Genomic DNA, 27,331 nt, shown 5'->3' with positions numbered 1-27,331 from the left:
CTCGGTCCTACCTGGAGATACCAGGGATTGAACCTGGTACCTTTTGTATGCAAACATGTGTTTTATTACTGAACCATATCTCTTCCTCTGGAGTTTTTCTGCTATAGGACAAGAGCTTGCATTGATAGAAGCTATTTGGTATTGCTTTTTGACTTCCTGGGATCCGCAATGGCCTGGGGTTTGATCAGAGACTTCTTTGTTCACAGTCTCCTCACTGTACCCTTGCTGTTGTTTGTGGACATCTGGATGTTGTGGGGGGGCAGAGTCTGTGCCAATGCCTGCTTATATTGTTGTGTTGCATGGTTGTTGACACTTTAAATTGGGTTCTCTCCTTTAATGGGTGGAAAGGACTGTGGGGCTGGTACATAGCATACAGTTGTTTGGCTTTAGAACAAATAAATGATTCTAGTCTTTCTTGCATGACTGGCCACTCCTGTTTTTTTCCTATTACCATATTACCTCCCCTTGGAGGAGCAGGTTTGTAGTTTGCAGGTTGTTCCTAGAACATTATTGACATTTGTGTCCCAAGTGACTTTAATGGCTAAGAGTTCCTATGTCCAGCTTCAGTTGGTGCACCAATTACGACAGGCTTTTCTGAACATGGATAGTATGGCTTCAGTTATACATCTTCTGTCAACTTCCAGAATAGATCATTGTAATGCACTTGATGCCTGGCGTGCTCTGGTCCATGGGGTCACGAAGAGTTGGACACGACTAAATAGCAACAACAATGTACTTGATGTGGAGCTGCTGCAGAATGCTGCAGCCAATGTATTGATGTGAGCAGCAAGATGGTCATGTATAACTTCTCCAACTGTTTGAAACCAGTTAATATGTCTGTTTGTTCATGGGGAAATTTGAATTGGTTTTTTTTATTTGTAGCTTTAAATTGCCTGATCTGTTTCCTTTGCCAATAAGTTTTGTAGTTCTGTTTTGTACTTCCTGTGATTGCAATAATAGAACAAATACCTGTACAGTGGTGCCCCGCAAGACGAATGCCTCGCAAGACAGAAAACCCGCTAGACGAAAGGGTTTTCCGTTTTTGAGCTGCTTCGCAAGACGAATTTCCCTATGGGCTTGCTTCGCAAGACGAAAACATCTTGCGAGTGTTCCGATTTTTTTCCGCTCCCCCCCCTTTTCTAAGCCGCTAAGCCACTAATAGCCTTTTAGCCGCTAAGCCGCTAAGCCTTTAATAGCCGCTTATGGCGCTAATCCGCTAAGCCGCTAATAGGGTTGCTTTGCAAGACGAAAAAACCGCTAGACGAAGAGGCTCGCGGAACGGATTATTTTCGTCTTGCGAGGCACCACTGTACAAGTAAATGAGCTACCTGATACCGTTACCTGCTATAACTATTACAGTTCAGAGATTGCTTTGCTTGCCCCTTTAAATTCTCTTTAAATTTTGTTGGTGCAACTTTACATCAGCATTGGTTAGACCAGAGGTAGTCAACCTTTTTATACCTACCACCCACTAATGCATCCTTCTTGATGGTCAAATTTCCTTACTGCCCTCCAGTGCTCAATGGAAAGAGGATTCAGCTTGTGCCTTAGAACCCCCTACCGCCCACCTAGAATCCTGAAACGCCCACTAGTGGGCAGTAGGGACCAGGTTGACAACGCCCACTAGTGGGCAGTCGGGACCCGGGGTTACACAAGACCACTCCCATGCTTCCTTTCCAGTTTCTCTTCTGAAACAGTCTTTGGAGTGATTTTGCCCAAGAACAAGGGCTCGAGGTTTCCCTGAGACCAGTCCCCAGACCTGTTCTGCTGCACAAGGAATGACTTAGAACTAGCTTCTTAAAATCATACAGTTTTTAAAAATCAAGAGGTTACACAAAGTCCTTGCTGTGAAATAGGTGTCTGTCAATCATAAATATAGGTGCTACATTTGGGCCACTGCACGGCACAAGCAGAAAAATAAGTGCTTTGCAAAAAAATGCCTACAGAGCAAATGGCTTCTTTGGTAGTAAGGCACACTGGTTTTAAGAGCTTGTGTTAGTGTAAGTGATTCTACAAGACAGGTTTGCTGGTATTCTTGGTTGTTTTTACTAGTGTGGTCGCAAAAATGTAATTTGGGCTTCACTATTTCCGTGCGCTGCTCTGGTTCGCCAGAAGCAGCTTAGTCATGCTGGCCACATGACCCGGAAGCTGTCTGTGGACAAATGCTGGCTCCCTCGGCCAATAAAGCGAGATGAGCGCCGCAACCCCAGAGTCGGTCACGACTGGACCTAATGGTCAGGGGTCCCTTTACCTTTTTATACTGTAATTTTGTGTACAATGAGCCTTTTAACTGTTTGATTCTAAATGAAAACTTGTTGCTATTGATTACATGTTTAGTCATAAAAGAAGCATTTCCTGATTGGCTGCAATGTGAACCTTGTAGTGACAACATAATTCAGGTCAACATCTGTGTGATTTTAAAAATATTTTGCAAATATTATTTGTTTGCTTACAAAACATGAAATTTACTTACTTTGTAACACTACTTGATTCCCTTTGCTGTAACACCATAGTAAAAAGATATTTGTAGATAGTAGTCGAAAAGCAATGTAGGAGATTACCTGTATTTCTTTAAATTATTAGATGCACACTTTCCTACCTTTTGGAAGCATCTGGTGTTGATCATATTTGAGATGAATCATAACTTTCCCAGTAAATGCATGCATTTCCCCCCATGACCTGATCTGCTTGGATAGTCATTTTCGTTTTAATGTTCATGATCCCTTGAATTCTGCTTTGTATTAAGATTTCCTTTTGATGTGTCTTACATAGAGATTTTAAGTTTTGTGCTCATTTCCATGACAGGTGGATATATTACTGTTAAATAATAACCTATTGCCCACTTCATTGGCAAGGAATGCAGGCTGGCTTACAGTGAAACAGATATGTGAGCCAACATTTGCATGTTGAATTTGTCTATCACTATTACACAACCTGTGAAGCAACAGATAAGAGAGAACTGCTGAGTCAAAAATGCTTCATGATGTCAGCAGTTTCCTTTTTTTATAGCAAGTTCCTAAATAGTACTCTGACTAATGTTGCCCTGCCTTCCAGTTTGTTCCCTCCGTGCCCTTTACTGTCAACTCAACAAGTTAAGTAAGTGCTGCTAACCCACTTTTGGATTGTGGAGTTTGGCAGTTACAATACATTAGCTGTATGTTTTGTCCCTTCAAACTGCCCTTCCCAGTTGAGAAGTATAGTTTTGAAGGGGAGGCATTTAAGTTTTAACTTGGCAGCCATTGAAATAAGTGATAAAATATGCTTGCCATTACAAATCTTAGTGCTGCAGATGTTACAGAGTGTGTGTGAATTATTAATATACAATATAATTCATTGCAAATTGACAGGCTGTCTTTGGCATTTGATAGTTTGGTTCCACTTCAAGTATTTGATGGTTATATAACCAATATTTGATATTCTGCCCTTTTCCTTTAATAGGATGATAAGACTCAGTGGTTCTTTGAAAATATCATAGTTGATGGGGTGAAATATTTCCAAATCAACACTAATTATGAAGTTTGAGAGTTTGTAGTGAAAATTACCAAAATTTATGTTAGCTGTGCTTATATATAATGTTATTTCTACATTGCCCATGTTTTTTTTTAAAATCAAGTGGTTTATAATTTTATAAATAAATACATATAAGCCTACATGGCCACAGGGAGAAGAGCAGAGAAAAAAATGCCGTGGTGCATCTGTAACAGTGAAACTGGACACCTTCATCTGCTCCAGCTGCAATAAAACATCTCTCTCCCATATTGGTCTCTACAGCAACAGTAGGCACTGCAACTCTCTTTGAATTTACCCCCGTTGGTGCGCTCTTCCATTGTCTCTCAAGACAGATGGATGCCAACAACATGCCTACATAATTTGAGAGCTGGCTAGTGTAGTGACTAACAGGGTGTGGGGGTACAGGTGTCTCACAGACAGATGCACAGAGCAACTTCATTTGCAAGTACACTTTAACATTAAAAAGTAGTGAAGGCAGGTTCTTGTGAAATGCAATCAGCAAGCACACATATCACTTCAAAAATGAAAAAGAACAGGTTGTAGCCCAAGTCCTTTTTGCCTGATTAAACATGAGGCCAGGCATATAAAGAAGCATAAAGAAAACATTACCCGTGTGAGGTTTATGTACTTAGTGTCACATTTAAACCTGTTCGTAGGTGTCTACATGTGCATAGGCACCTTAGTTTAAATAGAACACCAATTGCATGAAATCCCATATGGGTACTCTGTGTGTGTGTGTTTACATGCTGGTGTCATATTTAAAAATGGACACGAGTGTGTGAAATATGAGGCAGGGCAAGTCCGAGACCATATAAAACTTGAAACAAATATGATGATGAGTTGCATCAGGCACCAAGCCACAACTGCTGGTAATGAGCAAGTAAGAAAAGTCCCTAGTTAGAGTCTATTTCTGTTACATGTCTGGCAATAGCCTCTTGGTTGCTTTGCAGTTTTGGTCACTCAATTTTAATTCAGCATTTGATTTTTTTGTCTCTTCTACATGAAAACTGGTATTCAGAGGGATACTGCCTCCAACAGTGGGGGCAGAACATAGCCATCATGGCTAGTAGCCATTCTGAATTTGTCTGTTCTTCTGAATCCGTCCACGTTGGTGTCCATGACTATATCTTGTGGGTGTTTAGCTAGCACTGTGTGAAGAAGTACTTGAAGGAAGAGCCATAGCTCAGTATTAGAGCATCTGCTTTGCATACAGAAGGTCCCAGGTTCAGTCCTCAGCATCCCTAGGTAGGGCTGAGAGAGACGTCTGTCTGAAACCCTGGAGAGCCGCTGATGGACCAGTGGCCTGATTAAGTATAAGGCAGCTTCCTTGGTACTTTGTTTTGTCTGCCCTAAATCACTCAACATTCACCTTCGTTGGATATCCTTGAATTCTAATAATGAGAGAGGAAGAAAAAACTCCCTATCTGTTTTCTCCATACTGTGCATCATATTTGCCTTTCTATCATGCTCCTCCTTATTTGCTTCTTTTTTCTATTAAGAATCCCCAAATGTTGTAACTTTGCATCATAGGGAACCTGTTTCACCCCTTGATCATTTTAGTTGTCCATTTATGAACTTGCTCCAGCTCTACAGTATCTTTTTTGAAACAAATTAAACATTATTGAGACTTAGGAGTCATAGAGTGAGATACTTTATCAAAGCATAAGATGCTGAGATGGATTTACTTTCTGTTTTCTATAAGTTCAGTTGTATGTTCAGTTATATGTATGTCACTTGTTGCTCAAGTCTGAAAGCCAAAGTTGGAAGGGGGAGATAGAGTTAATATTGCCTGAGCATCATGTGATTTATGAAAATTTTGAACAGTGCAGTGATGAACAAAGTTAACTTGAGGATATAAAAATGCAAACAAGGTATGGATGTAGTATATCTCCAAAAGCAAGTTCATATAATATGTCAGTAAATTAGTTAGTGAATATGTAGTACCTGGGACAAAGATTAAATATACTTAAATGTATGTATAAATAGAATAGAAGCATGTAGTTTAAATCTTGTTTATTTCCATATCTTTTTTTAAGAAAAAAAATGTGTTGGTACTTATTATTTTATTATTTATTAAATTTGTCAGTCACCTTATTTTGCTCAGGGCAACCCAAAGCGACTTACAGTCAAACACAGACAATGAGCCCCACATTGATACTTTCAAACCAAGAGGAAAGAGAAATACATTAAAAACATCCCACTTCTGAAAGGTCACTGTCACAGATAATTAAAGGCCAAAGGCCTGGTTATAAAGGATAGTTTTTGTCTGGCGCCTAAAGATATATAAAGATGGAACCAGGTGAGCCTCTCTGGGGAGAGCATTCCACAAATGGCAAGCCACTACAGAAAAGTCCTGTTCTTGTGTTGCCCCCCTCCAGACCTCTCATGCCGAGGGCTCACAAAGAAGAAGCAGGCATAGCTTGTGTGTCTGTATGATTTAGTTATTGCTTGTGTGGTACAAGAAAATGCTTGAAGAGTGAGGGTTCCCAAAGAGATGGGGGATAGGGGTAGGTGTAATGGTAAAAACTGAAGTGTCTGCAGAACACAGAAGGCACATCTTTCTGGTCTTAGAAATCCAGTTCAGAGTTTCAGTTTTCTATCCAAATGTTTTGTGCTTCCTCCTGTATCTGGCATAGTTGAACGTAAAATGTCAATGTGATGTCTGGGTGGCATGCACATATAATATAAATTGTCTGTTTGCTCTAGCACAATTAACATAGTATTCTCTTTGCCAGTGAGGGATGGGGGCGGAGTGGAGTTTCACATAAATTCCCAATTTGCATCTGTATTGGAACTGTTTAAGATGTTGTTTTGTTTTTGTTTTATACATTGTTTGCTGCCCTCATCTCCTTTAAGAGGGAGGCCAGGAAAAAATAATCAATCAATCAATTAATAAATCCTTGAAACACAGTTGCTGGTATTCAGAACGTTTCCTAATCTCATTTTTCTCCCATTTCTCTTCTTGCAGATCTCCCTTGCAATTATGGATATCTGAAAGAACTAGCCAGTGTGGAGGGGGAATCCCCCTCCTCACACCTTTATTGCCTTTTGGAAATTTTTCTTCCTTGACTATAATACGGTATTTTGTAGATAAAGAAATGAACTCTTGAATTTATATCGATGAAAATATTTATTTTTTTAAGCGCCAAGCCTTAACAGCACAATAATTCCCATGGCAGCTTTCTGCAACTGAATAAAGACTGTACCTGAAAATCATGATTTTCTTGTGAAGAAGGGGCACAAAGCAGAGTTCCCTTGTGTGTGTTTTACAGGGGTTTCTCTTGTACAGTGGAGTAGTGCAGTAAAGCGTAAGATGAGTTCTTTGATGCCTGACTGTACTTTGAAGTGTCGATCACTGCAGCATGCTTTGGATATCGTTTCTGTCATAACTCAAGGGAGTGAAGGCCAAATCAAGGCCTTCCTCACTTCTCACTGCTACAATGCTGCAACAAGCAAGGATATCTTTGGCAGGAACGCCCTTCATCTTGCCTCTTCCTGTGGCAAGAAAGGGGTGCTAGACTGGCTGATAGAAACAAACGGAGTGGATTTGTTGGCAAAAGACAAGGAGTCGGGATGGACAGCTTTGCACCGTGGCATTTTCTATGGTCATATAGACTGTGCGTGGTCGCTACTGAAGGTTGGTATTTTGCAATTCTTAGTGCCGTTATGAATATGCATTTGGCCTCATGACTTTAGGAACCAAGTGCTGAGCAAAATCAGACTGTACTGTATATAAGCAGTTGGATGGACCCCAGTGTAGTACTCAGGTGAACTTTATGTTAGTGCAAGCATTTATTCTTGTGCAACAGAACGTTCTTTCTCTCCTGGGGAGGGCATGTGGGGAGAAGCAAGGAAAGTAACCACAAGTGAAAATCCTTGCGCTGATGGAATGCCGCCCACTTCTGCCAAATCCCATGTGGTCATTCTTTCAGTTGCACATATCTTTTTATCAGGTTGTCATGGTTTGTTCAAATAAAATCAAACTAGATTGTTCTGTTGAATAATATGTGGGGGGGGGGGATCTTAACAGGAAGCCTTCTGTATAATGTTTGAGTCTGATATCAAAACATATCATTCCCTGCCATTGCAGGCAAGGTGGAGGCAAGGTGAGCTACAGATGGCTTCAGGTTTGCTCTAGGTTTTTGTCTGTTTGTCTCATTGTTTTCTTTTTGATCCATTTGAAGTTGTTTTCAACTGAAGAACAGTTCTAGGTTCTCCTTGTTAGTCTTCTCTAAACTGGTCTCCTCCAAATGTTTTGGACTGCAGTTTACAACACAGTTGTGCCTCCTGGGACTGATGGGAATTGTAGTACAATGCATTTGAAGAGTAGCAGGTTGGGCAAGGCTAGTGTAGAACTTTAAATGTAACTAGCCCCAATTTGAATTGTTCTTGCTTCCTTTTTTTGTTGCAATTATTTATATGCCTCTTTTCATGATACATTCTCTAACCAACTGAGCTACCTAGCTATCCAAATAATTCCAAGGCAGCTTACAAATAAGAAAATACATTAATGCAATGCAATAAAAATATATACATATAAACACTTAATTATCATGCTCCTTCCCATAGAGCACTTGATGGTAGAAGGCCCTGTGAGAGGAGCAGATCGTTCAGCTGAGCCATGTTCAGAGGTGGCCTTTGCTTGCCTCTCGCAGGATCTTTCTCATAGATCAGTTGCCTCCTCAGCTGTTGTTGGACTACAACTCCCTGTCTACTAGTCCTGCTAGCTAGGGATGATGGACATTGTCGTCCAACAACAGCTGGGGACCCAAGTTTGAGAAAAAAATGACACAGATCATGTGTCTTTGGACCCCTTTAAGCACAACAAGATATGTGCCCAATGCCTACATAAAGTTAGATCAAAGGCAGCTTACAGCATATACAGTGGTGCCTCGCAAGACGAAATTAATTTGTTCCGCGAGTTTTTTTGTCTTGCGAAGCACGGTGTCGAAAAAGTTTTGGAAAAGCTTCAAAAATCACCAGAGTCTTCAAAAACCTCAAAAAAGGCTACCACACCGCGTGCTAGGAGTTGCTCCTCGAAGTCAAGTTGCAACTGTATTAACGGTTTTAAGAAAAAGGAAACAAACTTGCAAGACATTTCCGTCTTGCGAAGCAAGCCCATAGGGAAAATCGTCTTGCGAAGCAACTCAAAAAACCCAAAACCCTTTCGTCTTGCGAGTTTTCCGTCTTGCGAGGCATTCGTCTTGTGAGGTACCACTGTAACACATTAGACCCATCTAAGGAGAACTGGGGGGGGGTATATCTAGAGGTGCCTCAGCTGGTAGAAGGAGCACCCTTCCATCGTCAGGCTATGAATCTGATCTTTGGAGGGAGTCCCTTATCCCCCAACCAAAACATAAAAATGTTCACCAATAATACCTGTGTCTTGGCAGGATGGTGCTTCAGTTTATGAGTCTATTGGAGGTTTCAGACACCTATAAAAATATGAATGAGCTAATTTAGATTAGAAGATGGATGAAATAAGAAAAGAAACCGGATTATCAGTTTTCACTTCCTCTCCTCTTTCTCTCCTCCCTTTGCTCTCAGCATGGTGTCAACTTGTATATGCAGGATAAAGAAGGCTTGTCTGCTTTGGATCTTGTAATGAAGGACAGACCAGCCCATGTCATTTTTAAGAATACAGGTAGGTCACCATAAGAGGATCATGCTTACTGATACAAATTTGAACATGAAGAAATAAATATGTTTTGAACATGCAGAAAAAAGCTATATATTAGAAAATGTATGTTTTATGAAGTGCTGTGCAATGTTAGGTGTTGGAAGCTGGGTTTGCCTCTCCTCTGAATCCAGAGAGGCCTAAATCGTACCTTAAAACAGCATGTTGAACCTACATTTATTGAAATTGTGTGTGTACATGCATGCCTGTTGGTACTTAAGTAACTTAGTTCTCTTCCATATACCGTATTTTTCGCTCTATAAGACGCACCAGACCACAAGACGCACCTAGTTTTTGGAGGAGAAAAACAAGAAAAAAATATTCTGAATCTCAGAAGCCAGAACAGCAAGAGGGATTGCTGTGCAGTCAAAGCAGCAATCCCTCTTGCTGTTCTGGCTTCTGGGATAGCTGTGCAGCCTGCATTCGCTCCATAAGATGCACACACATTTCTCCTTACTTTTTAGGAGGGGAAAAGTGAGTCTTATAGAGCAAAAAATATGGTATATCTTGAGAATGTTGGGATTATGTTATTTTATGTAAATGCTCAGGTATGTAATTTTGTTGTAATAAAAAAACTCATAGTCTTGAGTTTTCTAGGCCTTTCATCTAGTTTTGAAGGATATCTAGAAAGAATCCATTCAACAGAAAGTAGAAGTGCATTTAAAATAATGGTTCGTGTGCATATGTGAATGAGGATTCAAATGGAAGTCATGATTTTGTGTTAGATCCCACAGATGTCTACACCTGGGGGAACAATATAAATTTTACTTTGGGACATGGTGGTCAACAGAGTAAACATCATCCTGAGCTGGTGGATCTCTTTCCTAGGAATGGTGTTTATATTAAACAGGTAATTAATATATATATGCAACAAAACATGCCGGACTAGCATGGAAAACTCCCTCAAGTCCCCCACTTCAAAGCATTTATTTCAAAGCAAATATAGGGCTTAGTCCCAGGTCTTAGACCTCAGAATCCCAGTTGATCATGTGTCTTTGCTTCACTTCTGACCTCCGTCCTCTTCCCCTCTTTTTCTATGACTTATAAAGCAGAAACAGCCCATTCCCTGCTTCAGTTCTTCCACTCTCTCTCAATACACCTGGCATTAAATCTCAATAGCTGGTGTGGGTAGGAAAGCAAGCAGCCTCAGCACCTTCTCTACTCTCATAAGTTGGTTTGTTAGCGTAAGTACACGCATTTCAGCATTTCCTTTTCCGAAGAAAATCTGGTTTAGTTATTGGAATTTTCTCTGCTCCTTTTGTTAGTTATATATTACTTCATGGTGATGATAATAAGTAATGTTAATTCATGATGCAGCTCAAATAACATCATTAAGGACCTTTCCCTCTCTCTCCTTTAGGTGGTGCTCTGTAAATTTCACTCGGTGTTTCTTTCCCAAAAAGGACAAGTATACACATGCGGACATGGTCAAGGAGGACGCTTGGGTCATGGTGATGAACAGACTTGCTTGGTATTTTAAAACAAATTATTAGGTTATGAAAAAGGAAACTAGTTTCAAATATTGTATTTGGCCCACTGAGACATCTTTTTACATACACAGGGTTTTAAATTTTTTATTTATTTTAAGTAACTCCCCTGCAGTGCTTCAAAAACTGCTTTTGACACACTGTCAGAAGTAGCTGCTACTTTAGTGCAGCATGCAGCTGCTGCTTTAACAAGAGAGCTAAAAGCATCATTGTCTATGCAAATTGTTCCATGTGCAGATCTTCTGCAGAGTTCTATGTTGCTGAAAATCATATCGCTTATACATTTTCAACTGAGTACCCTCTAAATTATGCCATATTTAAACTAAATGGGAACAATGCTCGAGGATAACATATTGTTTTAATTTCACAAGAAATAAACTAAATTCTCCTGAACCCTTGGTTAAGGGGGTTGCGTTGGTTTTGAGTTTAACCATGAGTGACTTAGGACTCAGCTAGATTGGTAAAGAAAAGTGATTTATATGTGTAGATTGGTAAAGAAAAAGCGGTTTATATACCTTGTATATGCGATATAACATTTTGTCACCAGATGGTGCTGTGGAGTCCCATTTTTCTCTTCCTGTTTTCCCTGTTTCAATTCACAACGTGTTTAACTGAAACACTTCTTTGATGTGTCTAGATCCAGCCTAAGTGGCTTTGATTTTAAGTGGATTCAAACTCTTGTCATCCGTTGAACCATGTGGTTGGGTGTGAAGCATGATTAGTGGGGACCACAAATTTTGAACGGCTATAATGGCCAGCTGAAGTGTATAAATATTTCAAAATGGAAATAGTTTTTTAAGCCTGGAGGATTCCAGTGCATATAAATAGTAAAGCTTCTGTATCTTTTTATTAGAGACGTTTGTGTGTGTCACCTAATATATTTTACGAAATGGTTTTGCTTTGTTCCTGACAAAGTTGATGTAGGTCTTGACTGAGGGAGGCATGTCTGAAACACAGGTGCAATATTTTCTTAATCTCTCTTAGATTCCCAGACTTGTGGAAAGCTTGATGGGTCACCAGTGTTCTCAGGTGGCAGCAGCTAAAGATCATACACTTGTTTTAACAGAAGATGGATGTGTGTATACATTTGGCCTGAATACTTTTCATCAGCTGGGTGTTCTTCCTCCTCCCCCTAATTGTAATGTTCCCAGACAGGTAAAATGGTCTTTTTAATAATTGGATAGTTTTGGCATGCCTGTAAATTAGGGATGGATGTGTGCGAATGTTAGCCGCTTTGAGACTCCTTAAAGGGAGTGAAAGGCGGGATATCAAATCCAAACTCTTCTTCTTCTTCTTCTACATGCTGGTCAGTGCTAGATATACTGCTGCTGCTTGATACATGCTATCTATTGCTGTTGCTGGAAAAAAATATTTCAGATTGCTTAAGAGAAACATCAGATGATTAATCACCTGGACGACTCCATGGCAGTGACTTATTCGTAGCCTACACAATCCTTTAAATGAGGAATGTGCATTTTTCAACAGTACTTGGCAGCATTGCATGGCGGTCCAAACTAGGAGCAGCCTGAATGTTTCTGGATTACAATTCCTATCATCCTTCACCACCACCCATGCTTGCTGGGGATGATGGAAGTAGTACAGTGGTGCCTCGCAAGACGAAATTAATCCGTTCCGCGAGTCTCTTCGTCTAGCGGTTTTTTCGTCTTGCGAAGCAACCCTATTAGCGGCTTAGCGGATTAGCGCTATTAGCAGTTTAGCGGTTTAGCGGCTATTAAAGGCTTAGCGGCTTAGCAGCTAAAAGGCTATTAGCGGCTTAGCAGCTTAGAAAAAAAGGGGGGGGCGAAAAAAATCGCAAGACTCGCAAGACTTTTTCGTTTTGCGAAGCAAGCCCATAGGGAAATTCGTCTTGCGAAGCGCATCGAAAAACGGAAAACCCTTTCGTCTAGCGGGTTTTTCGTCTTGCGAGGCATTCGTCTTGCGGGGCACCACTGTAGTTCAACAACACTTTGAGCACACCAAGTTGGTTACCCCTGGTCTCAGCCAAGAAGTGGCCAACTAGCTGATCCCTTGCTGTGGTTTATTTCTACCTTTTTCTGTGGGACTGCATCAATGAAAGTGAGCAGTGGACCTATTCCTAAGCTTAACTGAAACTGCAGGTGGAATTTCCAAAGAGAGTGAGAATAAAAATTTACTGTATCATGGAAAAGTTACCTAACTAATAATTGTATTATCGATCTCAAGCTCTTAGGATTGGGGGGGGGGGCAACAGTTCAAACTAACACAGTTTCAAAGTGTCTTCAAGGCTATAGGATACACACTTAGTATTTTTACTGCACTGTCCTATTCTAGTTGCCAAACAAACCTCTGTGTGCTTTTGATTTCATTGTTAAAAGTGAGCAGATCAGGCGGCTAAAACAAAACATTAAACTACAAAACAATTGGTGCTTGCAACACTGTGGCAAAGCACCTATGAAAACTGCCTGTAACAACTTAAGCAACCTGAAGGCCATTGGAAACTGTTAAAAGCCAGGTAGAAGAGAACCATTTTTATGTCACACCTGAAACTCAAGAGACATTGCCGAGTGACTTTCACTGAGAAGATGGTGGAGAGTCTCCACTACTTGTCAGTTTGCTGCTGGACCAGGTGTAAAGTTTGGGTATTAACATTCAGGGCTCTGAACAACTCAGGACCTGCTCTGCCACTGAGATCATCAACAGTGGAAGCCCTCCTGGTTGTCATGGCTTTTTCCGTGTTGATGCCATCCTCTGGAATACCTTTGCTCTAGAAATAAAACATGTGCTGACTCTGTTACAGTTTTGGCACACGCTGAAAAGCATTTTGTTCCTCTTGGTGTTGAATGGCTTATGATGCCGGCCATTGTGGTTTTAAGTATTTAAGTATCAGTTAAGTACTGATTATGTTGTCGTGTTTTTAACTGTAGTCTGTATTGTTACATTGCTTTTATTTCTTTATTTTAAATAAAAACATTGCTGTCTCTTCTGTCAATAGCTAGAGCATAGTAGTAAATACTTGATAATAAAAACTAACACCTGCATTTGTTTGGATTTTTCATATAGGTTCAAGCAAAAAATCTTAAAGGCAGAACAGTGATTGGTGTGGCTGCAGGCAGGTTCCATACTGTTCTATGGACCAAAGAAGCGGTATACACAATAGGGCTGAATGGCGGACAGCTAGGTGAGAGAGGGAGTTTTACATCTAAGGTGATGGCTGGGGGAAGAAGATTATTTTAAACAAAACATTGCCATTCCTTTAAGAAGCAGCTTAAAATCTCCTTGTTGCTTTACTAAGATTAGCTCCCTCTGTCAAACACCTGTATTTTGCACCAGTGACTATTTAGGAGTTCATATATTGACTGTAAAGCTAAATGTATTTTGGGTACTAGGGATTCAGACTTCAATATACAGCACTCATATGAAAAACCCATTGTTATTTGTCAATACATTTACATTTTTCAACAAGAATAAGTGAACTTAGCAAATGCATCCGCTGTTACAGTGGACCAGCTAAGTCTTTTTTCATTTCCTTTGGTGCTAAACATTTTAGAGGGCAAATGATGTGAACTTGAGTTTTATCCCTTCGAAAAACCAAGGGACATCTTAAGGGGAAAGTGATTATTATCAGCTCACATGGGTATCTCAAAATTTGAGACAAGGTCTCTTAATTTATTATAATTCAGAATAGGTAGCAAAATATCAGGATGTTGTCCTGTCTGTTAAATCTGTTATGCTAGCTTATATTGTAATAATTGGCTTTATTGAGCATGTGGCTTTGTATTTTATACTTTGCGTGGTTGGTTTGCTGACTAGTAAATGCTGGACTGTCAGTTTTGCTGATAAAACACAGAAGTTTTTTTTAAAAATGCCTTAAAGCAGAATGGTTAAGTCAAACTCTCTCACACAAACATGCACACACACTTGCATAATCCTGGCATTTCTGCCCCTCACCATTCCAGCCCTGAGTGGTGGTGGAGGGGAAATCCTGCAATGTACTCTCAGAGAGCCAAGTGAAGAGCTTTATCTCAGATTTCAGTTCTGTGGTGATTAGCACTCAGAGAAAAGATTGACTGCTTTCTCAAATCAGCCAGAGAGATCTTTTATCTCCAAAACAGGAGATAAAATGCTCTCTGTGTTCTCTAGAGCAGTGTTTCCCAACCGGTGTTCCGCGGCACACTAGTGTGCCGTGAGACACCGGCTGGTGTGCCGTGGGAGGGAGGCGGGCGAGAGGCGGCGGCGAGAGGCGGCAGGGAGGATCCGCGTCGAGCCGGGGCGGCTCCGCGGTGGTCGTGCCGAGCGGCGGGGCAGCGCGCGCAAAAGGGAGGAGCGCGAGACAGCGGAGGAGGAGGAGGCCGGCATGTCCAGGCAGCAGCAGCAACAGCAGCAGCAGCAACTCCCGGCGACGGCTCCTCCTCTGCCCGCTATCGCAGCCGCCGCCGCCTCAGCTGCCGCCGCCGCCTCAGCTGCCCTCGCTCTGCTGCCTCCTCCCACCCCGGCAAGGGGGAGGGAAAAAACTTTCATTTTTGTGCGTCCCTCCCGGCGTGACGCTGTGCGCTGACGTCACGGGGGCGGGGCTTTAATGGTGGTGTGCCGCGAGATTTTTTTCCGGTAAGCAGGTGTGCCGTTGCCCAAAAACGTTTGGGAAACACTGCTCTAGAGATCATTCTCTGCAGAACAGAGCGATTTATCACCCAGAATAAAACCAAAGCTGTGGGGGTGGAGGCACTGCCTGTGGGTTGCTGAACTGAATCCAGACCCTACCTCCCCTTGGTCTAAATGATGCTGTTAAAAGCTCAAACTAGAAAAAGATTAGGCAGCACTCTCTGTTCCACCCTGTGGCAACTTGCTAGCTCTCTTTATTCTCTGTCTCCACTGTCGATACTGAAATTCTTCTTAAAAATGCATACACGCAGAGGCCATAATATGTTTTACAACAAAAATTGTACGGTGTAATTTTTATGCACAATGTGAAAATGCTTGGTGTGAGGACATAGAGTCCTATCATAGAGTGAAATGTTCTTAATTGGCTTTGGCATCTGAACTCACCAAATACTCCTGAGTGAGCATAGTAGTCATAGAGTAAGAGGTGAGGTCCTCTTGAGGATTGGGAACTGATTAAGTAACAAGAAGCAGAGAGAAGGAATAAATGGACAGTTCTCGTAAGTGGAAGGATGTCGAAAGTAGAGTTCCCCAAGGACTGGTATTGGAGCTGTGCCTTTTAAATTGCTTCATAAATGATCTAGAGTTAAGGGTGAGCAGTCAGGTGGCTAGGTTTCCTGACAATACTAAACTGTTCAGGGTTGTTAAAACAAAGGGATTGTGAAGAACTCCAAAAGCACCTCAAGGCTGAGTGTATAGGAGGTAAAATGGTAAATTACTTCAGTGCAAAGAAGTGTAAGGTGATGCATATAGGGGCAAAAAGTAAATCTTCATTTCATGGGGTCTGAACTGGTGGTGAGTGATCAGGAGAAAGACCTTGGGCTCATATTAGATAGCTCAGTGAAGATGTTGACTCAGTGTGTGGCAGCTGTGAAGAAAGCAAATTTCATGCGAGGGATCATTAGGCAGATGCAAACAAAACTGCCGATGTACAGTTCTTGTTGCCTCACCTAAAAAAGTGATATTGCAAAACTGGACAAAGTTCAGAACAGGGCAACCAAAGTGATCAAGGGACAAAGGAACTTCCCTATGAAAAACAGTTACATTTCTTGTTTAGAAAAAAAGGTGACAAAGAGATGACATGATAGAAGTGTATACAGTGGTACCTCAGGTTAAGTACTTAATTCGTTCCAGAGGGCCGTTCTTAACCTGAAACTGCTCTTAACCTGAAGTACCACTTTAGCTAATGGGGCTTCCCGCTGCCGCCGCATGATTTCTGTTCTCATCCTGAAGCAAAGTGCTTAATCCGAGGTAATATTTCTGGGTTAGCGGAGTCTGTAACCTGAAGCCTATGTAACCTGAAGCCTATGTAACCTGAGGTACCACTGTACAATTATTATTGACATACAAAAAAAGGGAATATCCCCTCCCCCTCATAACACTAGAATTCTGTTGAAGCTGATTGTTGGAAGATTCAGTACAGATAAAAGAAAGTACTTCTTCACACAGCACATAGTTAAACTATGAATTCACTCCTTGTAAGGGGTAATGATGGCCACCAATTTGGATGGTGTTATAAGAAAAAAAACCCTGCTCTTTAGAATTCTTATAACAATGGCTTTAAAAGAGGATTTGAGAAATTCATGGAAGGTAAGTTTATCAGTGACTGCTAGCCATGATGGCTATACTCTGCCTCCATGATCGGAAGCAATATGCATACCAGTTGCTGGAAACTGCAGGAGAGGAAAGTGCTGCTGCATTTAGGTCCTGTTTGCAGGCTTCTGATGGGCATCTGGTTGGTCACTGTGAGAGCAGAATGCCGGACTAGATGGGCCGATCCAACAGGGCGATTCTTATGCTAACTCAAGATGCTAATAATCAGTGGCATGCGGCCCCATCTCTGGAATCATTAGCATGATTCCTTTTTTAAAAGTGCTTTATGTAGAATGGATGAACCCCATGACAACTGATTCAGTCTTGTAAAGCTGTAATCCTAAGAAAATCCAAATAGAACGAAATTAAGAATTCATTCCAAGTAAACATGCACCAGGATGCTATGTGTATGTTTTATGAATCAAAAGTATTAATTTTCTATGTAAAAGGTTTTAACTGTTTTAAATCCTCGCTGTCACATTGTCTTTGAGTTATGTGCTAGTTCAGGTTAAATTAAGTCTACATTCATTCATATATATTGTTGGTCTTTCTGCCATGCACCCCATAAATCCTCCAAATTTTCCAGTGTTCCATTTCAATGTTCTCTTTTTCGCAAATTATCTGTACTTTGGCAGGGAATGCACTGATTTAGTGTAAAGCAGCTTCATATGTTGAACTAAATTTATAAAATAGTTTCTGATGCTCCAGAAGTTTTAAGTGTGTGTGTGTGGAAGTATGAATTGACAGCACTTGTTTCTGTTATTCTTTTGAGCAGGAAAACTATTGGGCCAATTAATTACGGGTCTGAAAAAGTTGGCATTGAAAGTGTTCTCTTACATTGTAGGATACTTGCTAGATCCTAACGGAGAGAAGTGTGTAACTTCACCTCGCCAAGTCTCTGCTCTGCATCACAAAGACATTACTATGTCCTTTGTCGCTGCAAGTGATGGTGCCACAGTTTGTGTTACTGAAAGAGGAGATATCTATTTGCTCACCGACTATCAATGCAAGAAGATTGCTTCCAAGTGAGTGCTTTTCCTCAGAAAAAAATCTATGAATTTACCCTTGTTAGTCCAGCCAGGATACTGAGGTCCAGCTCTAAGGGTCTTCTGACGTGAAGCTACAGGGAACCAGGCAGACGGCTTTCTCAGTAGTGGTACCCACTCCCAGCTTAGTACGGTTAAGGGGAAGGATTTACTTTTACTAGTAATCTCTTCAGTTTGTCTATTTCCTTGGACTGATTTTGCACTCGGTGGAAACTCTGAATGCTGTCCTTCCTCCTTTTTTGCTTCTTTTCAGTGCTTTTTTATAGATTATGATGTCTTACAATGCAAAGCAGGTTTTATTTTTGTTCTTTATGAATATATCTTTCTAACATATGTATGTGGCAAATATGTTTCACATGTCACATGGTTTGTATGAACTATTGGGCAACATGTTAGTAAGAGGGCAGGGTAAAATCTTGTGATGAATCTTGTCCTAAGGTCAATATAATGGTTTTAGCATCTGTGATAGTCTGGTAGCAGTTGCTTGTTTGTAGCTTCTTTAACAGTAAAGTTGTTAGGTTTTTTCTTTATGTAAATGTTTCATTTTCTTTACACTTTTGATTTGTGTGTATTTTGTGTAAATGAAGTTCTCCTTGTATTGTGATTGTCCAGGCAACTAAATCTAAAGAAGGTTCTTGTTAGTGGAGGCTACTTGGACTACAGAGTGGCTCCTGAACACCTTAAGGAAAACGGAGGCCAGAGGATTTGTATCCTTGCACTGGACCAAGCGGGAAGAGTAAGTTGACCAGTACTGTGCCGCCACCGCTGCCCACTTTATAAAGTGTAAAGGCATACCTTGAATGCCTCTCCAAGGGATGAACAGATCAGTCTATTCAGTCCATATCAGATTTACAAATGTTTATTCTTAAGTCCATTCTGTTTCTGCATCTTCTGCAAATGATAAACATAAGCACACACAAAATTTAGTATTTTTGTATAGTTTTCTACTAAATAGGTATTTTTGAATGAATTTTATCCTAAAATATACATTTTATATACACAATTTTTCAGCCCATCACTGTGTTTTGATCTGATTAGTCCAGGAAGTGTGATTCAGGGCCCTTGACTTAAATGGACCAAACAAAATGATCAAGCGTTCCTCATCTGCTCCGGCTTTTTCCTCACACAAGCTTGTCTAAATGTGACTAATGTCACACATATTTCGGCCCTTAGATCAAGTCTGCATCTCTGTCTACCGAAAACCTTTTGCTGTTCAGCTGTGAGGCAGTTTGATCACTTTTACTTAAGACTGAAAAAGCAAACAAATTTTGTAAACTTTCAGGTGGTGGTGGTGGGGGACTTGCTGACAAAGCTGCTTTCTTCGAGGATCTGATGCACAGTAGAGTTTAGCATGAGGAAGTTGGCCACACAGCCAATCCAGCAGCATCTTTACCTGCCCCATACCTCTCACGAATGTCATCAGGTGTGGGCCAGGGGGGCATGGTTAGGGGAAATTCAATTTGGGACTTGTTCCAGGCTAAATTTGGCTCTTGGGCCAGAGGTTCCCCACCCCTGCTTTAGGGAAGCAGGACAACTCTCGCTTAAAATTGTGTAAATCTGTATGAGGACAAAACAGATGGTGAGCAAATCCCCAAATAGGTTGCGGAAGCAGGAGTAGGCGCTTGTAGCTTCTTGGTGCATAAAGAATTTAGTTTAAAGCAATTAAAGAAGGCAGGGGGATAAATTATTGCAGAAATGTGCAAACTGCTCTCATTCTCTCCTCTCCCTACCCCACACTCCACAAATCTTTAGGTGTTTTGCTGGAAATCTGCCAACAATCCTTTGAAGCAGTGCCGATGGGTGTATGGCCGCCAAGTCTACATGTCTGATATTTCTTTAAATAGGAATGAAATTATGTTTGTTACACAAGACGGTGAAGCTTTCAAAGGAAAGTGGATGGAGGGGAACAAAAATTCGGAGAAGAAAGGTAAGTTAAGTAGACTTTTGAGTGTGTTAACTTTGGCTGAATGGAAGCAGTTGAGAGAACGGTTTTGGGTCGATCAGTGTAAATGTGAATGTGAACACACAACATTTTTTTCCTGAGTTAAGACATAAAAATAAAAAGGAGAGGTCTACAGTTGTACTACTCAAAGGACACAGGAATTCTAACAAGGGGCTACAGAGGTGCAGAGTGGCTGACCACTGCTTCTTGCACTGGCCAGGACAGAAAGCGGGGGGGGGGGGGGAGCAGTTCTTTGTTTTTGATCTGCCAACTTTAGGTTGACGTAGCTTGGACCCCTTGGCTTTGGATCCAAGGAAGCTGTGTCCATGTCCTAGAACGCCCCTTTTGCAGGGATTTCCACTGGCCAACATAAAGAGAATTGCTGGCAATATTTCCCCACCCACGCTCCTTCGCTGTAGTAGAGCTTCCCTCATCAGTAGCATTCGTCTCTGCCAGCAGAGGATGGTGGGGAGAAATCTACACACGACACATACACACCCAACCTTAAAATGGGGGTAGGGGAAAGATCACATTCTACATCTAGCACAACTTGTGTTGCTTTCCCTTCCTACTCCTTCTCCATAACAACTATGAATAAACACGTCACAGAGTATTTTGGTTGTTGTTTGTACCTTTTGTAATGGAATTTTAAAAACAAGTTTCTATAGCACTAGACAAGGCTTCTGTGTGGGCATGGGTTTTAGAGTCTTACCAAATTATGTTGTTTTGTTTTTGTATTAAAAAAATGTTTGACAGGATCTTAGTACTTGTGGGTTTTGAGGGGGTCCTTTCTTTTGGCTTTCTAACAATAGAAGCTTGTTGCCTCTAAGACCCACAGACAGAGGACTAAGCCTCTTGCAGAGTAATGGTTGTGGGGGAAGGAGGTAGGCCAGTCCCATGCCCAGGAGTTAACACCACAAAGAGGGGCATTTAATTTCTTCTCCTCCAACTACATTGTTAGCTGTGAACCTGAGTGCCATAACGCTGTAGCACTGCAAAGACTGAAGTATCAGGACTGGCACAGGTCCACTTAAAACACGCAAAGGGAGGAATTAAAAGCCTGAGGTTCAAAAATTTTATTTGCAGTAGCTACCTTCTGTGCCTTTTCCAGGCTAATAGGGAGCTTTTAAATATTTTCTCTTGCCTGCTGTTTTCACTGATTTAATCTTCCATCAGGTTATTTTATAGGTATATGTCTTCTTATTCACCCTGTCGAAGCAAATTAATTATCCAGTAGACTTTTTGTAGCACTAACAGGGCTTTCTAATGTTCTGTTCCTATGGTAGGTGCATGTGCATGCACAAAAGGATTTGAGGGTATTCTGTTCCTTTTCTTTTCTTTTCTTTTAGCCAACAGCAACATTTTTCTTTCTCTATTTCTCAGGAATTTTCAGAATTCTCTATCTCGTTTGGAGTGTTTAGTTATTCTGCTTGCTGACACTGGACCACCAAATCTGCTATTAAAAGGAAACACTGTTTTCCGCAGAGCAAATACTAGTAACTAGTGCCATCTAGTGCCATCAGAGCAGTATGCAAGCTTACATAAAAATGTCAGGGAAATGATATTCTTATTTAAATAATGATAAAGACATGGGGCAGGCACACCCGCTTGTGGTATCAGCTTTATTTTACTAGAACCACAAGATTTACCAAAGTGAGCCCACTGCAAAAGGCGGAATAGCTCTGAGCAGTTGCTGAGAAACGGATTTTTGTGTGTCAAAATGGAGCTCAGCTCAGCAGCCAGTCCTTTTTCACACAAATACATTCTAGGTTTCCCCAAGCTTATTTAGTTCAAGGCGCATGTTTGTGAGGAGGGGATGTATTTCAGGAGTTTCTCAACTTCCTCAAAATTGCTGAGGGTCTTTGCAGACTGGCAGTTTTAATGTTTTTTTCCCTACTAGTTGTAGCAATTGGAATTCCATAGACTTCAGATTGTAAAACACTAAAATACAAGAAGCAATAAAAATACAGTTTAAATCAGTTTAAATATCCAGTCCAATGGATGTGCCACCTCCTATTTTTAACCACAAATCCACAGACACACGACAGACCACCTGATGAAACTCGTGGTTCATGAGCCACAATTTGAGAACCCAAATCTATTGCAAATCACCCAGAGATCTATCAGTAGAGTAGTTGGGCTGATGAAATTTAAAACAGTGATTGCTGCATATGAATACAACATTCAGGATGTTTTTAGTATTCAGTAGAGCTGGAAGTTCAACTGAATGATGTTCTGTACCAAAATATTTTCCAAAACTTGTAGAAAACTTAAAATTAGTTTGGAGTTTAAACAATTTGTGTATGTACCACTGTACAGACTTCAAACTATATGATTGGTGGATTTGTATGATTCGATTAACTAAACATTTTGAATCTTTTTTTAAAAAGGGATATAAGATTCCACTCTAAGATGATGAGATTATTTTTTTCACAGGGTCTTTATTCATGGAAGCTTCAGTTGTAACTTTTTCCTATACTCATGCTGCAATTAAATGAGATAGTGTTCTATATTATTTTCCTACTTGTAGATGTTTCTCTGATCCAGCAGGGCTCTTCTTATGAAATTAGTTGTACTGTCTGGAAATCACATCAAGTATGAAGTAGTCTTCAATAAATGTCTAACTAAAGCCAAATACTTGCCTTTCAACCTTAGTGGAATCAGTGCAATGCTTCCAGCAAAACATTTTCCTATTTGTTTCCTCAACTGATTATCTAACTAGTTAATCTCTCCAAATACAGCAGAGATTGTGACAAATGTTCAGAATTCCTCAACCGAGGTTTCATCTTGCGATACAAACAACGTATATGAACGAATTCGACTTGAGAAGCTTGCTTTTGTTCACAGAGCTGTTAATGTTACTACTGATCCTAATGGGTGCAACTTTGCTGTTTTACAGTCAGATCCTAAAACAAGGTATAGTTCAGCTATTTATGAGAATAATTTACCTGATATTTATGGGAATAATTTACCTTTTTGGGAATGATTTACCTGAAATTTATGGGGATAATTTACCTAAAAGCTTTGAAAACAATTTTTTTTTTTTTAAAAAAAACATTTCGGTGCTGTTTTCCTGGGCAAAGCCCATCCATACTAACTGATAGCAATACAAATTACAATTATTGAAAAACAAAAGAATAAAACCCATTCAAATCTTCCCATATCATTCTCCACTCCAGCCTCAATCCAGCAAACAGGACCAAAATAACTCAAGGGAAAGCCAGTGGAAACAAATAGGTCTTTTAAGCCTTATGAAAACTTACTGGGAAGGGAGTTCCAATGCCATGAGGGCTCCCACCTCATAGACCTTAGGGGCACTCACCACAAGGGCCTCTAAAACTAGTGCCTGGATGCAGTGCTCTTTCTTTTGATCTACTTGTGCTTTTGATACTCTGGTCAAGCCAGTCCTTTACTAATATTTAGCACGTGAGGTTATGATGAAGATGTTCTTGCCTTCCTGAAAAGAGGGATGACATGCCCAGTCTTGCCTTCTGCAAATGGAACACCATATGCTACATTAAACCACAGCTATTAGTCTGCGGACTGGGGAAGCGTTGCTGGTACTGTTAAAAATATACAGGCATGAATCCAATATATTTACGAGTCTACCACAATGGGGCTCTACATACCCATGTGTGATGATGCATCTTGAGGGCTTTCGTTTAATGTTTTGAAGAAGGAAAGCAAATACTGCTTGGAACCAGGGGTGGGGAAAGCTGCAGCTCTCCATATGTTGTAGGACTCCCAACTCCAGTCAGCCCCAGCCAGTATGGCCAGTGGTTAGGGATTATTAATGTTTTAGTCCAACAGCATCTGAAGATCTTCAAGTCCCCACTTCCTTTTTCTTTTCTTGCATGGAGCATGAAGATGAAATGAAAGTGAAAGTGAAATGAAAGCCAATTCAAATAATTCTTATAACTCTCTTCTTCCAGTTTGTATGAAATCCCAAGTGTCTCGACTTCTAGTTTTTCTGAGGATTTTGGCAAATTGTTGGGAGAAGCAGACATTACGGACAACATCCATGATGTGACTTTTCAAGTTGGCTCCAGGACTTTCCCTGTGCACAAGTACATTTTGGCAGCACGCTCTGACTTCTTCCGGAAGCTCTTTGAATCGGATCACAATTGGATAGATTCTGCTGATATTTATCGTAAAGATGAAGATGTTGTTGGCTGTGATCTCTTTGTGATAGAAAAACTCCACCCAGATTTGTTTATGTACATTCTGCAGTACATTTACACGGATACATGTGATCTCCTCATTCATGGTCACAGGCTCAAAGCGGTGTACAAAGAAAAAATGGAAGAGAATGAAAACACTTTAATTACAAACTTGAATAAAATAACTATCAATGGAGATGTTAATAAGAAGTCTGCGTTTGAGGTTTACAGAAGTAACCAAGTATACATGGGAAATGAAAAACAGAAGAGCAAACCAAAATCTGCTTCCAAGAAATGTAAGAGTGTTGGGGAAGAAGTGAATCTCATAAAAATGTTGCAAGTTGCTGCAAAGAAATTTGGAATTGGGAGCTTAAGTTCAAGGTATGCTATCGCTAAGTCTTTTACACACACACACACACACACACACACACACACGTGCCTTTTCTTTTTCTAACGGGTTGATCCTCAGGTTAAGTTGAATAAACATCTATAACTCTTCCTGTCACCTAATCCTGTTGCATTATTCTTTTTACAGTGGAGCGTTGTTATCACTTTAACAATTCATTTTCCTTGCAGGCTAGATGGAGTCAGAATAGAAAATGGAAGAATAAACATTGCCAACAGAAAAACTGGCAACAAGCCAAAGCTAAACCAGAAAAAATGGTGAGTTTCAAAAGATGCAGTATGGAAGCTTGAAGATTTCTATAGGATATAATGAAAGCCAATTCAAATAATTCACATAATTCTGTCTTCTAGTTTGTATGAAGTCCCAAGTGTCTCAACTTCTCATTTTTCTGAAGTTGTGGGTTTTTTTTGAAAACCATGTAAAATAAAAAATCAAACTTATACATTCAAAAATTTCTCTTAGTGAGAATAATTGTTGTGCATTTTATCACATGGCTAAAACATACAACATGTTTGTGATCAGACCTCCATGAATTTAAGCAGGAAAAATCCTTGCTACTCCTATTCTTGTAAAATGCTTACTGAGCCATCACTTTAGTGTATATACAGTGGCACCTCTGGATGTGAATGGGATCCGTTCCAGAATCCCGTACGCATCATGAGCAGAACGCAACCTGCCTCTGCGGGTTGCGATTCACCGTGTCTGCGCATGCGTGTGACATCATTCTGAGTGTCTGCGCATGCACGAGCGGCGAAACCCAGAAGTAACCTGTTCCGTTACTTCCGGGTCACCGCGGGACACAACCTGAAAACGCTCAACCTGAAATGTCTTTAACCCAAGGTATGACTGTAAATGTGTCTGATTCACTACAGAACCAAGCAGCTGGCCATATTGTGAACTCTTACTGACCGTACATCTCTATGTTCATTAAGGCCACTCCTCTTCACAGAGGGCCGGGGTTGCTGTCGGCCCTTGCACATTCCTGCGGTCAGTGGGGGCATGTTGAGTCCTCTGTGTCATGGGGGAGTCCCAGCCTGTGTCATTAATACCCTTCCCCATATGTACTAACCTGTATAAACTCTTCAGTTTCTTAACACTGAAAAAAATCTGGTGATTCTCCCCCTATTACATTATCCTTTACTTTATCCTTGTTTGTATTAAACCACATTTGTCATTTTAATGTCTTGTTATAGTAGGTTTTTTAATTGTTTTGCAGCTCGTACCTCTGCGATGTGACCATGAAATCTGTAGAGGGAAAAGAATTCCCATGTCACAAATGTGTGCTCTGTGCAAGACTTGGTAGGTATAATGTAAGGTACTTTGGCCACGTTATTAATAGAGATCTGTCTTTTAATGCATGTCAAAATGAGGTCTCTCTCCTTTTCAGACTATTTTCACAGCATGCTGAGCAGCTCCTGGATTGAGGTAAGTGTGCCTGTATAAGTGCTTGGATGCATTGCCCTTCGTCTTTAATTTGTGCAAAAATATTTACTCAGGCATTGTGGGGGGAAAGTAATTATTCACGAAAGAGAACTTTGTAATGGCTTGCAAAGCAGAAGGCAAGAATATAAAAATTATCCAGCAGTCAATTCTACATGTGCACCCTTCATTACATAAATGATATGGAGCACAAGGGGCCTTTTATAGCAGCTGTGTGCTATGCTATGATACATTAGTTTGAATGTTGTTTCGATGATGGGATTTTAATTGTGGTTTATTTATGGCAGCTTAATTAAAATAATACTTACCTGGCAGGGGAGACACCTTGATCATGAAGGAGGTTTTCCCAGGGTGAGGCTCATCCATTGCACTGCGGGTGTGCTGACCCCTGCGATTTTCCCAAATGCGGGAAACTCGACTGCATAATTTGTGGTAGTGGGGGACTGCGTTCGCGCTTTCCCCTACACCCAAAATTTAAAAGGGACGCGGGTGGCGTTGTGGGTAAAACCTCAGCGCCTAGGACTTGCCGATCGCAAGGTCGGCAGTTCGAATCCCCGCGGCGGGGTGCGCTCCCGTTGTTCGGTCCCAGCGCCTGCCAACCTAGCAGTTCGAAAGCACCCCCGGGTGCAAGTAGATAAATAGGGACCGCTTACCAGCGGGAAGGTAAATGGCGTTCCGTGTGCTGCGCTGGCTCGCCAGATGCAGCTTGTCACGCTGGCCACGTGACCCAGAAGTGTCTGCAGACAGCTCTGGCTCCCGGCCTATAGAGTGAGATGAGCGCACAACCCTAGAGTCTGGCAAGACTGGCTTGAACAGGCAGGGGTACCTTTACCTTTTACCTAATTAAAATAAATGGGGGGGAAAGGGTTAGAGGGACTATAGAACACATGCTTTGCATGCAGAAGGTCCCAGGCTCAGTCCAGACACCTGCAGATAGAGCTGGGACAGATGCCTAGCTGAAACGCTGGAGATCCACATCAATTTCTATGCAGTACAGAGCTAGGTGGACCATCAGTCTTACTCTGTGTAAGGAAGCCTCTCTGCCTAAGATTGGAGAGGCTTCACAGCCAATCAGAGTAGACACAATAATGGATTAATCATTAGATGGAGCAATGGCCTGGCTTGGTAAAAGGCAGCTTCAGAAGTTAATAAATTTGTAGGTTAGAAATAGTTATAAATGCCTTATTTCTGAGCCATACTTTGAAAATAACCCCAGCAGCCTTTTATTTTGGCTTGGTTTGCACATAATTCTAAGCTAAACCATAACTTAGTGTGGAAACACAGGCTCCCAGAGAGAGAACAAACTTTGGTTACATCTTGTGGTTGCCTGGAGTGAGATTAACCAGAAGCCCAGGTTTGGATGACATACTAAGCCAAGCTATGGCTTGGTTCATAGCAGCAGCAGCAGCAGCAGCAGCAGGACCAGAGAAGGAGC

The 27,331-nt window shown here is 41.0% G+C and overlaps 1 protein-coding gene across 1 annotated transcript in view; it reads left to right on the top strand.

Moving 5' to 3' along the window:
- The window catches only part of IBTK (inhibitor of Bruton tyrosine kinase), a 53,747-nt gene that overhangs the window by 2,631 nt on the left and 23,785 nt on the right, over positions 1-27,331 (top strand). The window contains exons 2-15 of the mRNA XM_081187326.1: positions 6,479-7,147; positions 9,058-9,154; positions 9,913-10,037; positions 10,548-10,658; positions 11,659-11,829; positions 13,714-13,831; positions 17,747-17,927; positions 18,561-18,684; positions 19,701-19,875; positions 22,632-22,806; positions 23,823-24,431; positions 24,627-24,713; positions 25,673-25,755; positions 25,844-25,881. Coding sequence (XP_081043452.1) covers positions 6,824-7,147; positions 9,058-9,154; positions 9,913-10,037; positions 10,548-10,658; positions 11,659-11,829; positions 13,714-13,831; positions 17,747-17,927; positions 18,561-18,684; positions 19,701-19,875; positions 22,632-22,806; positions 23,823-24,431; positions 24,627-24,713; positions 25,673-25,755; positions 25,844-25,881 — 2,418 coding nt within the window. The 5' untranslated portion in view covers positions 6,479-6,823. The remainder of the gene's footprint in view (positions 1-6,478; positions 7,148-9,057; positions 9,155-9,912; positions 10,038-10,547; positions 10,659-11,658; positions 11,830-13,713; positions 13,832-17,746; positions 17,928-18,560; positions 18,685-19,700; positions 19,876-22,631; positions 22,807-23,822; positions 24,432-24,626; positions 24,714-25,672; positions 25,756-25,843; positions 25,882-27,331) is intronic.

This window comes from Podarcis bocagei (genome assembly GCF_964188305.1).
Source record: "Podarcis bocagei genome assembly, chromosome: 3".
Lineage (NCBI taxonomy): Eukaryota > Metazoa > Chordata > Lepidosauria > Squamata > Lacertidae > Podarcis > Podarcis bocagei.
This window is presented reverse-complemented; position numbering and strand designations above follow the sequence as displayed.